Source organism: Cadophora gregata (genome assembly GCF_030347475.1).
Source record: "Cadophora gregata isolate MNR1 chromosome Unknown scaffold_16, whole genome shotgun sequence".
NCBI lineage: Eukaryota > Fungi > Ascomycota > Leotiomycetes > Helotiales > Ploettnerulaceae > Cadophora > Cadophora gregata.
This window is the reverse complement of record NW_026695939.1, coordinates 1,539,237-1,553,590: the sequence shown is the minus strand read 5'-3', so window position 1 is coordinate 1,553,590 and position 14,354 is coordinate 1,539,237. Positions and strand designations below refer to the sequence as shown.

At 34.7% G+C, this 14,354-nt stretch overlaps 2 protein-coding genes across 2 annotated transcripts; both read left to right on the top strand.

The window, feature by feature from the left end:
• The first annotated feature begins 8,001 nt into the window (after window positions 1-8,001).
• ONS95_005740 (uncharacterized protein) lies at window positions 8,002-10,080 on the top strand. The gene is made up of 4 exons (XM_058499165.1): window positions 8,002-8,557; window positions 8,696-8,800; window positions 8,851-9,490; window positions 9,538-10,080. Exons 1-4 carry the CDS (start codon window positions 8,192-8,194, stop codon window positions 9,864-9,866), a joined length of 1,440 nt encoding a protein of 479 aa, XP_058351433.1. The 5' UTR covers window positions 8,002-8,191; the 3' UTR covers window positions 9,867-10,080.
• Window positions 10,081-11,288: 1,208 nt separating this feature from the next.
• On the top strand, window positions 11,289-12,845 carry ONS95_005739 (uncharacterized protein; the record flags this gene model as incomplete). The annotated part of the gene is made up of 4 exons (XM_058499164.1): window positions 11,289-11,447; window positions 11,495-11,665; window positions 11,711-11,795; window positions 11,842-12,845. The coding sequence occupies 4 exons, from the start codon at window positions 11,289-11,291 to the stop codon at window positions 12,843-12,845; spliced, it is 1,419 nt and encodes a 472-aa protein (XP_058351432.1).
• Window positions 12,846-14,354: the final 1,509 nt, after the last annotated feature.

Sequence of the window (14,354 nt, the reverse complement as noted above, 5' to 3'; positions counted from 1 at the left end):
TTATTACTTTACGTAAGCCTTCTTATAATCTCCCTTAGTAATATCGACTTATTTAAGCTTTATATCTTAACTTTTATAAGATATATAAAAGCTATCCTTTTTTATATAAATAGTATACCTATTAAACGTTAGCGATTCGGATCGGTTTAAGACTTATATTAGCTTAGTTATAAATCCGGCCTAATTAATCGCTTTTTATTCCCTTACTAAGAATATCTCGTCTTTTAAAATAAGAGTATTATCTATTTATATCCTTACGATTCCGAACTCGTTAGTTCTTTTAGTACTTACTAAGAGGTATAGGTTATAAGTTAATATTTCTATTTAAAGGCTCCTTATATAATACTTATAGTATATATTAAACTAGTAGTTTTTAGACTTAAGTATATTATATAACAGAAGTACTATTATAAATATTATTCTAGGTAAAAACTCGTTAGTAATCTCTTTTAGTAGCTATATAAATATCTTATAAAGAAGCTTTATTATTACTTAAGTATATACTTAAGTGATATCTTATATTACTAGCTTTAATTTAGAGTTATTTCAGATATATTCCAGATAGCTAAGTACTACGGCTAAGTATATAAAAAGTCTTTAACTAATCTATTAGATTATTAGTAATTAAGTTAAAATCTCTTATTTACTCTTATTATTAAAGTATTAAATAATAAGCTTAGATTTCTTATATAAGCTTACTATCTCTTTACTCTTAACTTTATCTACTATTCTAGACTTAAAGATACATTAGCCTTTCACCTTAAGGTTATCTTTATAGATAAGGATAAAAACACCTCTTTTGATAAGGGCTTTATATTCTACTTAATAGGATCTTTAAAATAATAGTCCTAGGGTTATAATCTTACTCTCTGATTATAGCTAGATAAAAAACTCTTAATCTCTTATCTCCTTCTTTATTAAGAACGCTTTAGTATTATATACTATATATATCTTAGTATTATAATTATTATCGATTATTAGTAGTCTATTAATCTACTCTATAAATAAGATCTTAATACAGATAAGTTTTAGTGCTAATTCAGATATTTTCTAAGTTAGCTATTTTTAATATTAAGTATCCTCTAGTAATTTTTCTTTTCTTTATTTAATACTAAAGCTATCTATAATAAACAGTTAAATAAAGGTAAAATAGAACATTTACGTTTTACTATTCTTTATATTAATCTTATAATCTTTATTATTTATTCTTAAGAAATTATAAGGTCTTTCTTACTTTTTAGATTTCTCTCTTTAGATAAGTACTTTATTATTAATCTAAAGATTATAAATATAAGTAGTTCTAAGGCTATTTTAAGTAGCTAATATATTATTAACTTTTTATATAGTATAAAGCTTACGTATAGCCTTTATAGCTTTCTTAATAGTTATCGCTTATTATTCGACTAATAGATTAGAAAGATCTAATTCTGTTATCTTAAGGTATACGCTAAAGACTAGTAACATAAGGACTAAGCTATTAAGTCTAGCTGTATTATTTATAGCTTTAATAGCTATTTATAAGTATTCTTTAACGTTAAGATCTTTATATTCTTTTATAATAATTTTATAAGTATAGTAAAGTAGATAGTAATATCTCTTTATCTTACTAATAGAATAGTATACTTTTACTAGAATAAGTTTAGGGATAGTTTTAATTAACTTAAGTGAGCTTTGAAATTCTTTAAAGTTAAAGTTTATTTTATAGTTATAGACTAAGAAGTTAGGTAATCTTAAATATATATTAATTTATATAGCTTTAAATACGTTAAATATAAATTAAGCAAATACTAAACTGGACTCTTTTTAAAGCTATCTTACTGCCTTGAATTCTGTTACTTTATTAACTATATAAAAGGTATATTAGTCGCTAAATATTATAATATTAACATAGACTATATAGTTAAAGTTAATATTATTATAAAGTCTGAATCAAAACTAATATAAAGCGTCTACGTACTTTTAGTAATACTTATATATCTCCTTCACTTATTATATAATATTAAAATCTAGTATATGACCTGCTTAGTCTAAAAGATATTATAAACGTTATACTAATAAGTGACTAAACTGCCTATAAAGTCTATAAATCTCTGTTTCTATTAAGTAATAGGCTAATATATCTTTATCTGAATACTCTAATAATTAGTGATATTAATCTAAAAGAAGCTATATATATCTACTTTTCCGGATAATTAAGTGCTTAATATCCCCTTAAACTAGGGTATTAGTGAGGTTATTATAGTAGATCCCTAGCTTATCAAGCTATTAAAGGTATATTAAGAACAGTATATTAGTATCTATAATTATAAATTCTAACTATCTGATAAGTGTATTAATTATAATAGTTCCTAACACTACCCTTATACTAGCTCCGAATTAAATCTAATAATATCTCGCTTCCTTTTTATTAAATATAACTTTCTGAGTTTATTATAAAGCTTATAACTAATTAAGACTGCTTATATTTCTCTTTAACGCTCTAATGTTAATTAAAAGACCTTAAAAAACTATCTTAGACTACTAAGTAATAAAGGCTTCTATTATTATCTTAAGCTTAGGTTACTCGATTATATTTTAGAGGATATAAATTACTCTACGTTCTTTAAAGTACTAGAGAACTTACCTTATATTATATTCTGTTTCTAATATATAAAAAATAGTAATAAAATATACTACTCTATCTCTATTCTCTATATCTTCTTTAGTATTATTAGAATAGTCGTTATTATCTTTTATAAAAGTATCGGAATTATCCTTTTTATAGTCTTCACTAGGTCCCTTAAACTAGTTCTAATTAGGCTCTAAATCTGACTCCTCTTCTTCAAGGTATATTATATATACCTTATAAGACTTTTCTATAGGCCTAATACTCTTAGCTTTCTATTCTATAAAATACCTTACTTTTAAAGCTACCTGCTTTTAGTTAGAGTAATAGCTACTATAATAGTCTATCTTCTTATAGATAATATATCTTATATAGCCTAGGAATACCTTGAATCTATCTCTATATTTATTCCCTAGAGAGAACTTTATCCTTTAGTCTAAGTAGTAAGTATTATTATTTATAATATATATTCGAGACTAATTCGTATCTTTCCCGGAGTATCTCTTAAATCTAGATCTGAAATCTTATATTATTTCTGCGCTTATAGCTACGCGAAAGCTATTTATTAATATAGGGAATATCGGAAGTAGCTTAAATAAAGCTATTTTAAACAAGGGATTTCCTAAAACTCCTTATACTAGCTTATTACATAGCGTTTCGTTATTCTGTATACTATTATCTTTAAGACCTAATTAGATACTTTATAGCTCTCTTATAAAGCTTTTTAATTGTGTTAAAGCTGATTTGCCTTTTTAAAGTAGCTTATTTTAAAATATAAAAAAGGTTATACTAAACTATTAACTTAAGTATTAATTAGCTCTCTCCTTTATCTTATAATTATTATAAGTAGCTTATATTAGCTCGTTAAACAAGTACCTTTTATTCTAGAGGTACTAGTAGTAGTATAATAAGGCTTTATCTTAAAGTATAGATAGAAATACCTTATACTATAGTATGAACTTTACTAATATCTATTAATAAAGGTTAGTAAAGATATAAAGCTTCTTATTAAGATAATCTCTAGCTTTACTATATTAGAGCTCTTTAGTATATATCTTACTAAGGCTTACTAGTAATTTTACTTATTTTAGAGAGATTAGTTCTATAATATACTAACTTAGATAAATAAGTTCTAAACGTAATCTGTTTTAGCTAAGTACTTAAAAAAGGGGTAATATCTTATCCTTTAGGTATATTACGGGAGCTAGGGTAAGATCTAGTAAACTATTATCCCTTAGTCTTTATACTAAAGGCTAATTAGTATACTATCTCTCTAGTCTTATCAGAAATAACTCCTCTCTCTTAATATTAATAAGAAGAGAGGCTTTATAGAGATCTTCACTTTTTATAAAAGGTTTAATATATAAAGGTCCTTAAAAGTCTAGATATTAAAATAAAACTTATCCCTTTAAAGGATTACTTATTTATATCTTCCTTTAGTTATCTTAATACCTTATCTTTATATTCTTAGGGGCTATAATCTCTATAGATAGAGATAATATATTAAGTAAGTTTTAATAAAGTATTTATTATACTTAATTCTCTCTTTAATTATAAGTCTGAACCTTATTTAAAAAGAGGCTGAATAATAAGTCTAGTAGTAGTTTAGTTTCTTATCTATCTAACTAAGTGTTCTCTTACACTTAAACTACTACTATAAGAGCTTAAGAAATCTGTAATCCTTTTTAACGCTAAACATAAACTTAATTCTTTAAGAGATAGTCTTAGAGCTCTTATTATTACTTACTTATTATTTTCTTAAAATTATCTGTTATTTAATCTAGAAAGTATTCCTAAAAGTCCTAAAATAATATCTCTCCCTTAATACCTTTTCTTATAGAATAATCTATAAATCCTTAAACTAGACTATTAATATTAGCTACTATAAGACTAGCTAAAGATACTTTAAGAGTTAGTATCTTATTTTATATTAAGGTTCTACTACTTCTAACTTTTACTTCAAGTTATTCTATAACTTAATTTATTAAAGTCGCTATTATACTAGAGGCGATTTATAAGTGTTTTAAAAGTATTATTTATATCTCGGAAATATCTAACTAAATAGCTTTAGAAATATCTTAATAACTATCAGAAAGTAGCTATTATTCTTTAGTAGTATAGAACTTACTCTACTTAATTTTAATAAGAGTTCTTTAGTTACTCTATAAGGCTTACTTTACTTAGTTTTAATAAGAGCCCGCTAATGTTAATTTAGTATTATATCTTAAAAGTTAACTTTATTATATTTAACCTATCTATTCTATAGTATAAAGTAACTACTAATTAGTATTAATATTGTACTAGTAAATAAATAATAAGTATATATTAATATATATTAAAATCTAAGGTTTAGTTTAAAGGTATTTAAAAGTATATATTATAAAGAGTATCTATAGGTTAGAATATATACTACCTCCTAAATAACCTTTAGTTCGTATCTAAAAGAAGTCTATCCCTTAACCGGGATTACCTGCACCCCCTGATTTCCCTTTATATTTCCATAGTAAAGGTCTGCAGACTAATATATATATAATTACTAACTCGACCTGTTTTAAGTTCTAGATATTTCACTTAGTAGTATAGTTCTAATTAATATTACTAAAAACATAGTTAATCTTATACTTAAAACCCTTAAAAGTTATAAAAATCCTCTAAGATTCCTTAGTTATTACTATAGAGACTCTTCTATCTTTAGTTTAGTTCTAGATATAATCTAAGAAGAAAATCTTAATCTAGTTAAAAGTAGATCTTTAGAGAAAGAACAAAGCTTAAAGAACTTTATTAGTATCTATAGTAAACTAGTAGCTATTAAAGCCCGTATAAAGCTTAACTTATATAAGGTATACTCTAAGCTTAAATTAGTCTCTACTATAAAGATCTAAGGCAGCGATCTTAAGTATATTTTTAGTATTAAAAGTCTTAGTAGTAGCTAAGTTATTACTCGATAATAATCCTTTAATAAAGGATATATTATCTTTATAAGTTAGTACCTTTAATAAGAAAGTACTTAAAGTATAATAGTCCGGTATTTACTTACTATAAATATAGAAAGCTATAGTTAATCTCTAATAATTAAGAGCTAGGTATATTATATAAATAGGAAAATAGTTACTAAGTATTAGAATACTATTTAAAGTTAAGTATAAAGCTCTTATTTAATAATAAATATACTAGTTTTATATAGAACCTTTATCTTTATAGATCCTTTAAGAATAGATCTATAGATCTTTAGATCCTTTCTCTTACTATAAGATCTAAGGATCTAAGGATCTATTACGTAATATTAAGTTATTAAAACTAGTACCTTTAACTATAGTACTTAGATTATATAATATATATAGTTATTATAGTACTATAAAATCCTAAGAGAGAAGTTCTCTTAAGAGCCCTTTTTTCTTAGAAGATTTCTTCTAGGAATAAGTATCTCCTTAAGCTTATAATCTCTTAGTCTCTTTTACCTAAGAGTCCTTAGGCTCTTAGAGGAATCCCTCTAGGAGCGCTAGGCTCCTAGGTAGTCCGTAACACTTTTAAAGCCTTTAGATTAAGTTTAAATTAGAGTCTATAGTAATATTACTATTATTATTAGTAATATTATTAGTAAACTTATTTAAATCTTCTTAGACTTTTTAAGTAATAAGATATTTACTTAAAATATCTTGAACTATTATATTAATAATATAAGATAAACACCTAATATTAAATAGGTCTTTATCTTTATTAGTATTAATATTATTAATATACTTTAATAAAGTCGTATTATTAGAAGTATTATCTCTAGTAATAGAAATAATATTTTCTAATTTAAGATTATAAGTACTTAATATCCTTATAATAGTATTATAAAGATATAAGCTTATATAACTTTCTAAAAGCTCTTTAAATACTATTAACTTATAATTTAATTTAATATTATTATTAATATATATTAAAATTAAACCTAAGTAGGATTTTTAATTATTAGAAGTCTAAGCGTCTAATACTATAGAAAATAAGGTATTATTCTCTATAATAAGCTCTTTAATAAAGAACTTAAATTCTTCTAAAGAGTTATTATAAGTTTAATCTAGTATTTCTTTTATTTTCTACTTATTAATAATAGGTGAAGATTTATTATAATAATTTAATAAATCTTTAAAAGAATCTGAACTAGATATATTTAGAGGAAGATTATTATCTATTAAAAAGTTTAATACTTTTGATAAAGCTTCTTCTTCTATAAACTCATTTAGAGTATTAGACCTAATTCTTTTATTAGAGTTATCTAAAGAAAAGAAATTAGATTTATTTTAACTTAAATCTATTTTATTTAATTTAGATTTACTCTTAGGATTATAAGCTATAGTAGGGTACTTATTTTTATAATATTAAGTATAATTAGAAGATTGAAAACCTTCTAGTTTAGATATACTATTATAATTATATAAAGTATAAGCTACTTTTATTTCTCTTTCTTTATTATAATTAATGAGTAATAAAGTTCGAGAAAATAGCTTATTTTTAAATATATAAATCATTTCTTCTGTAATAGAAGGTAAAGTATAAGATTACTTATTATACTTCGAGTTTATATATTTATTAAGTTCTATAATAGAGTTTTGATTTTCTATTATATTTTAAGTATTAGAACCTTCTGATTCGTTATTAATAATAACTGAATTATCTTCTATATTAGAAGAATAATCGTTATTACTAATAAAAGAGCTTTAGGAATCTATTTAAGGTATTATATAAGATTATTATATAATATAATCGGATATAAGATAAAGATAAGTTTATTTATAAGTAAATATAAGAGTCGAATATAAAAGTCGAGTATATAATCTATTAGAGTTATAATAGAGTATGATTTTTAAGATGAAAAATAAAAGAGAGATATGATTCGAAGCTCTATTATATAGAACTTTTAAAATATCTAGAATATTCTAATGATATTGATAATAGAATTCTATAGAATATAATAGAAGTAACTAAAATACTTTAGAATTTTCTAGATTTTCTTTTAGTAATATTAATTAATAAGCCTTATAAATAATTCTAAATTATTAATAAGCCTACTAAAACCTTCTAGAAAATTCGTTATACTTCTATTACTAATTAACTATTTTTAGAAATTAATTTTTTAATTAATTTTTAATTAATTTTTTAATTTCTTAATTTAATTTACTATTAGTACAAACTCTTATTAATTTCATTAATTTTAGTATTAGCTTCGATTAATTAGTTTTATTTTAAAGGTAAACTAAATTAATTAATTAATTTCACAACCCTGCCCTAGAACCACACCTTCAGGGTAGGGGTTTATTTATCCTAGCCACCAAGTATTCATGACCTGATGTAGTATTCAACGAGGACCAAAAATGTTTTGAAGACTACAAGAGAGTTTGCTTTCTGAAATCCATGTTACTGTGCTTGGAAATAGCATAAGAGTACCCGCCCAATCCTGACTTCTCACTGGTGGATTAACTTCAAGCGAGCCTTTGAGACTTGTTGAATTCCCCCAGTCCCAACTGCTTCTTTCTGATAGTTGCTCTTTAAAAAAAACCTTGCAATAAACTATTCATATCCCCTTCTTCAACTCTCCAAACCATGCCCACCTCCAAATTCTCCAACCCCATAATCCCCGGTTTCGCACCCGACCCCTCAATCTGTGTCGTCCCACCAAGCTCCACCTCCCGCTCAACTAAAACATCATATTTCCTCACAACAAGCACATTTAACCTCTTCCCCAGCTGTGCAATCCACCATTCTACAGATCTCCTCAACTGGGAATTAATCGGTCATGCCTTGACAAGGAGAAGTCAGATTGAGATGCGGACGCCGGAGGCGGGAGGTGGGAGCTGGGCGAGTACGTTGAGACATAGAGTCGAGGATGATGGGAAGGGGGAGGGAGGAAAGGTTGGGAGGTGGTATCTTTGTACGGGTGTTTTCGCGAGGTATAGACCGCAGATGGATGTAAGTTTTTTGTGTTTGTTGATGTTGATTTTGGAGTGCACGTGAATACGTAAACTGGTTTTCGACAGAATATATCTGGAGGAAGGATTCTATAAGTTTTCTAATTACTGCTTTGAAACAGGACTGACAACTGAATAGGAACGGATCTTCCCACGAGGCTTCTATGTAACCACCACCAATATCTGGGACTCATCGAGCTGGTCAGACCCAATCTATTTCGACAACCCTGGTTTCGACCAAGACGTAAGCCTCTCAACAAGATATAAATCTGCGGATCATCTGACAAGTACCAGCTCTTCTGGGACGACGACGGCAATGTGTACCTCTCAACCACCGTCCGCATGTCCCCCCGTAGCGGCGATCCCAGGAAAAAAGACTTCGCAATCCACATCTCCGAGATCTCCCTCCCTACAGGCACAACCCTCACCGCACCCGTCGTAATCCGCGAATCGCCCTTCGGGATCGCAGAAGGCTCTCACATCATCAAAAAAGGTAAATACTACTATCTTTTCACAGCCGAAGGTGGCACCGAGCAAGGCCACCAGGAATGGGTATTTCGTAGCTCGAAAGGTGTGTTTGGACCGTGGGAGGCGAATGAGAAGGGTGGGCCGTTGTGGTATAATGGCCCGGAGGAAGTGGTGCAGAGGACGGGGCATGTGGATGTTTTTGAGGATGGGGAGGGGAGGTGGTGGGCTGTTTTGTTGGGGGTTAGGCCGATGAGGGATGAGGAGGGGAGGTGGTTGGAGCCGCAGTTGGGGAGGGAGACGTTTTTGGTTGGTGTGGAGTGGGTTGATGATTGGCCTGTTTTTAATGGTGGGAAGAATGTCGGAATTGTGACGGAGGGACCGGAGGGTGTTGTTCAAGTGGCGAAGGAGAAGAATTGGAAAGCTGAATTAAGAAGAGAAGATTTGGAGCTGGGTTGGTATGAGAAGAGTGAGTAATCCGGAGAGTTGATGGAGAGTGTGGACTGACGCGAGCAGATACACCGCTGAAGAAATGTTGGTCTTTGACTGAACGGGCCGGTTGGCTGACTATCCACGGTGGATGCTACAACTTGACATCTCCGGAAGCACCGACAATGCTACTGAGGAGACAGACTGCTTTTGAGCAAATATTCTCCGTGATCTTGGATTTTGACCCACAGAAGGCTGGATACGAAGCTGGGCTGGTTTTGTGGTGGGATATGCATTCTTTTGCGAGTGTCGGAGTAACTCTTACTTCGACTGGTAAGAGGGCCATCATCATAAAGACACCAATAGATGTCCCAGATGAGGTCACAGTGAGTAGGAAGAGATATCCCAAAATTTGAGCTTGGTGCTGATTAAGCGAACAGGAGCAAATCCACCCACTGGAAAATGATGACCCTGTGTACTTGAAGATTTCTGCCGCGAAAACAAGCTATCTCATGAGCTTCTCGACTCCAGTAACCGACGGCAACTTCACGACAGTAGCCGTGGAAAGCAAGGTATTGACGAAGACCCCGCCGGTTGGCCAACCATTCTTGGGAGCCATGTTTGGGCTCTACGCTTTTGGAAATTGGGAACCTTGTCTTGATTCAGCTCATTTCAAGGATATTTGTTGTCACGATAGCTAGGTTTGTCTTTTGGGGTTTTGGCATAGCAGAAAGAGGCTTGGTCTGCTGCGACTGGACGTGGATGATTTTCAACGAGTAGAAGCGAGTCACAGGCCAGTTCCTGCAGGGACAGATGGCAACAACCTTTCAGGGGAGGAAATGCCGTCGTGGATTTTCAGTAGATCCGGGGAAGTGATCGCCAGATCAAACAATGTGACGAAACCCAGGAGTTTGGTTAACCTCCTCTATTATCCTTCCATCCCTCGGCGATGCGCTGCGTAATCGTCTCTGTTTGTCACTCTTGGCCTGGAGCAGGGTACCGGTTCTCGAGCCGCTCTGTTTGATGTTGCTAGAATTCCGAGGTCATCCTGCCCCGAAAAGAAACACACACCTTGACAATGATTAGAGTTCGGGTACCTGCATGTGCTTGTTTGGTGACCTGGAGCCGATGATTTGATTGGATTTGAGGCTTGTTTTGAATGCCGGCGATGGTCGCTGTCATGAGGCCATTGCCGCTGACGCAGGAACATGTTTGACAGCCTAACGTACAGGTACAGAAAATCAGACCTCGCGTAATTTCAACTGCAGACCAGTCTGTTCCTGACACAAAATCAAGCTCACATTTCGAATCATTGAATCTTCCCCTTGCAGGGTCATCGAGTGGTGTCCAAGATTTCAGGGAGATTCCCATCCCATCAATCCCCCAGTCGGGGTGTCAGATCCTCGGTTGGCGGATCTGACCCCTTGCCACCCGCAACTTCAGACGAGATCTCCAACACTGCGGGTTTCAACATCCTCACATTCGCGCGTTTTGGGACGAACATGATCACCGTGGGCGGGAAATCGTGGGAAACAGAACGGACGCTTCGGGACGGTAGGGAGGGATCGTGAGTGAGCCTTGAAACTTTATAGAAACGTCCTAAACTATTGCTTCTTCCTCCTTTTACCGCGGAGCATCGATCCATTGCCGTAGCGGGAAGGTAGGTATATAGCTCGGAGGTTCAGTACGCGGGTTCTGACCTTCTTTTTCTTCTTGCATCGCAAGCTTCTGCATTCATTTCTGTTCTATCATTCCTTTTCAGTGCGTTTCCTACTTCCAACTGCTGTGCAGCTTACATTCCTTTGCCAAGAGCATTTACTTCAATTCAACTCTTCAAAATGATCGCTTCAATCTCTCTTCTGCTCACTTCGGCGGCACTTTCCTTTGCTTCTCCTCTGGAAAAACGAGTTGTTACTTCATTAAACCAAGCTGCTTTCGAGGAGGCTCAACAGAGAGATGATACAGCTACACGAGCCTTCTCAGGCACCGAGATCAAAGTAAGCGGACCACTTTGAAACTTCATTTGCTTGCTGACAACTGTTAGACTTCAGACGGCAAGTGTTTATTTGTCGATAAGCTGTCAGGGGATTTTCGTGCAAACTTGAATCCCATTCAGGTTGCGAATTGCGACGGGAGCACTGGGCAGAAATGGGATATCATTACAGCTGGAAAGCATAACGACCAAGCTGGCACTATGCTAATTGTCAACACACTTGTATGTCTTTCGGTTCCCTCGATATTTCAGAACTGACTTGGGCAGACTCAAGCATGTGCGAACTTCGATCCTCGAAGGGCAGCCGGCAACACTGTCATCATGTTCTCATGTGGCGGAAGAGCTGATGGAGGTAAGCCAATCCTGTTGCCATTGTATTCTCGTCTAAAATATTTCAGGTGGTCAAGTCACCAACTCGCAACTCTTCGGTTTCGCTGGCGGTGCAGGTCCCTTATCGTTTGAGCCTAAGAATGCTGCAGGTACTTGTCTTGCTGTCACAGCAAATAATGTTCTTGATCAGGCACCTTGCAAGGCGGGAGATGCAAGTCAGTCTTTCACTTTCGGCGGCGCATCAACAGGAGGCCGAGGAGGTGCAGCTTCTAAACCTGGAGTTGTTTCCGCAACAGCTGAAACCATTCAATCCTCAACTCCAGAAGCAGCTTCACCGGCAGCTACACCCCCTGCAGAAGTTGCTGCCCCAGCTGCCGGCTCGGGATGCACTCTCACCACAGTCATCACCATGATCCGTCCAGAATCAAGCGTAGCTCCAGCGATAGACAGTGCTGTCTCAAAAGCCGTATCCGAGACAGCCACCGCACCAGAAGCTACATCACCACCAGCAGTGGGAAACATCCCCTCCGTCAACCCAACCACACCCGTCCCCGTCTCTCGCGCAGGAGGAACACTCAATCCCACCTCAGCAGCACAAGCCCACCAACGCGACGACACCGCAACCCGAGCATTCACCTCCGTCTCCCTCAAATCCGCCAACGGCCAATGCCTCTTCATCGACCCCACCGCCGGCGACTTCCGCCAGAACCTCATCCCCATCGCTGTACAACCATGCACCGGAAGCGCCAACGAGAAATTCGACCTCATCACCAAAGGCAAGCACAACAATGCCGTGGGCGCAACTTTAGTGGTCAGTTCGTTGATGCAAGGATGTTTGAGCTTTGATGCTAGACGAGCGGCGGGAGATACGGCGCATATTTTTTCGTGTGGTGGGAGAGCTGATGGGGAGGGGGAGACGACGAATTCTCAGTTGTTTGATTTTACGGGTGGGAATACGATTACGCTGGCGCCGCAGAATGGGGATGGGCAGGTGTGCTTGGTTCCAAAGGGGGCGAAGTTGGATCAGGCTGCTTGTTCGGGGGCGGCGGATGTTTATACCATCGTTCAGTAGATTTGTTTCTCAGATGGAAAAATGGATGTAGTCACTCGTTCGGATGGAAAAGAGGAGGGGGATTTCAGGTGTTCGCTTTTATGGTGTATTTTTATGAGGGTGGATGAAGATGAGCTTCGATTCTTGGGTGTTTGATTTATGGTTAAAGATGTAGAAAGTATACCGATGCACGCCTTCTAAATCTTTATGAAGCCAACAACAAAGTGCAAGATACTAACGATGTCTGTTTATCATCAAGTGAAGCCCAAGCGATTTTGATTACCATTGCCTGAAGCTAAACCTCCTGTAAATCACAGAGCTCGCATCTGAAGCCATCCACAACCCCGTGCTCAACAAACACGCAAGGTTCCAGCGTATTGGTGCAGAGCGCTGTTCAGTTCTAGCTGGACCGTCAGAATGATGTGGGATGGCAGGCGTGTACTGTCTTCCTGTCCGTAGCCACAGTTGCCGAGGGCTGGAAAAAACACAGAGGGAAGGAACACTGGAGGAATTAAGCGAGAGAGCAAAACAACCCACAAATTTACGAAACAGAGGTACAAGAGGTGACGGCATAGGGGAGAGAGACTATGGTTAACTCTATTAAGGGAATGAGTAGAGAATTGTGTCAAGTTTAGAGTACAGCGAGTGTCCTGATGTGCTAGATTTTGGGTTGCACGGCTGTATCACTCAGCGGCCCTCGCTACCTGATGCAGCTTTTCGGCACATGTAATAATTATCAAAGGAAATGCTGAAAAGGACAGGATAGAGCGTACGTCAATGTATTTCCTGTGATTATGGCCCTAGGGAATGTGACATGGAAACCACAGAGGAATGGATCGGAGTCGGCTAACGGCTACGGAGAATTAGAACGGAGGTTACTAAATTGAGCTTGGCTCGGCTCTAAAGTTTACTTCAAAGCAAGAGCCAAAAAAAAGTCTAAAATAACTGACTGCCCATCGGCTCTAAAGTTTGCTTCAAAGCAAGAGCCCCAAAAAAAGTCCAAAAAAAATTAACTGCCCACAGACGGAATCGAACTGAATTGAAATCAGTACTGGGGTCGGCGATCGAAGGTGCTGGAGAACTTACCCGGCAACCTCGTCATTACTAGTGACGCGCTCTACCCTATTAATTGTTAGGATGAATTTGGTCTGAGGAGGATGGGAGAACTTGCATTGAGCTATGCGGGCCGTTGTAACATGTTGTGTCGAAAAAGTTCTTATTTAAATCAATATCGGAGATAAAATACGTCTGGGCTTTGGATTGTGCCCTAAGACTTAAACGAGAATGGTGATATCCTTGAGCGATATCGGAGAGGATTATGTGGAACGGGCTAAGGATTGGCCTTAGGCGACACCTCACCACATAATTTTTGCTACTCTGTGTATGCTTCGCTCGATATTTTTTTATTGAGCGCGTCGTCTGACTTGCAGTATTCGTCGTCTTCCCTTAAGAAACAGTGATAACAGAAATTACTGGAATTATCGTCGCGCAGGTTATGCGGGGTCCAAAGTCCCAATCAAGACTGACTCC

What these genes read in the sequence shown, in the direction of transcription:
- ONS95_005740 (XM_058499165.1), top strand. Translation starts at nt 8,192, where the DNA reads ATGCCCACCTCCAAATTCTCCAACCCCATAATCCCCGGTTTCGCACCC. An exon ending in GGTATAGACCGCAGATGGAT is followed by an intron (nt 8,558 to 8,695) that starts GTAAGTTTTTTG and finishes ACAACTGAATAG; the next exon opens with GAACGGATCTTCCCACGAGG. An exon ending in ACCCTGGTTTCGACCAAGAC is followed by an intron (nt 8,801 to 8,850) that starts GTAAGCCTCTCA and finishes GACAAGTACCAG; the next exon opens with CTCTTCTGGGACGACGACGG.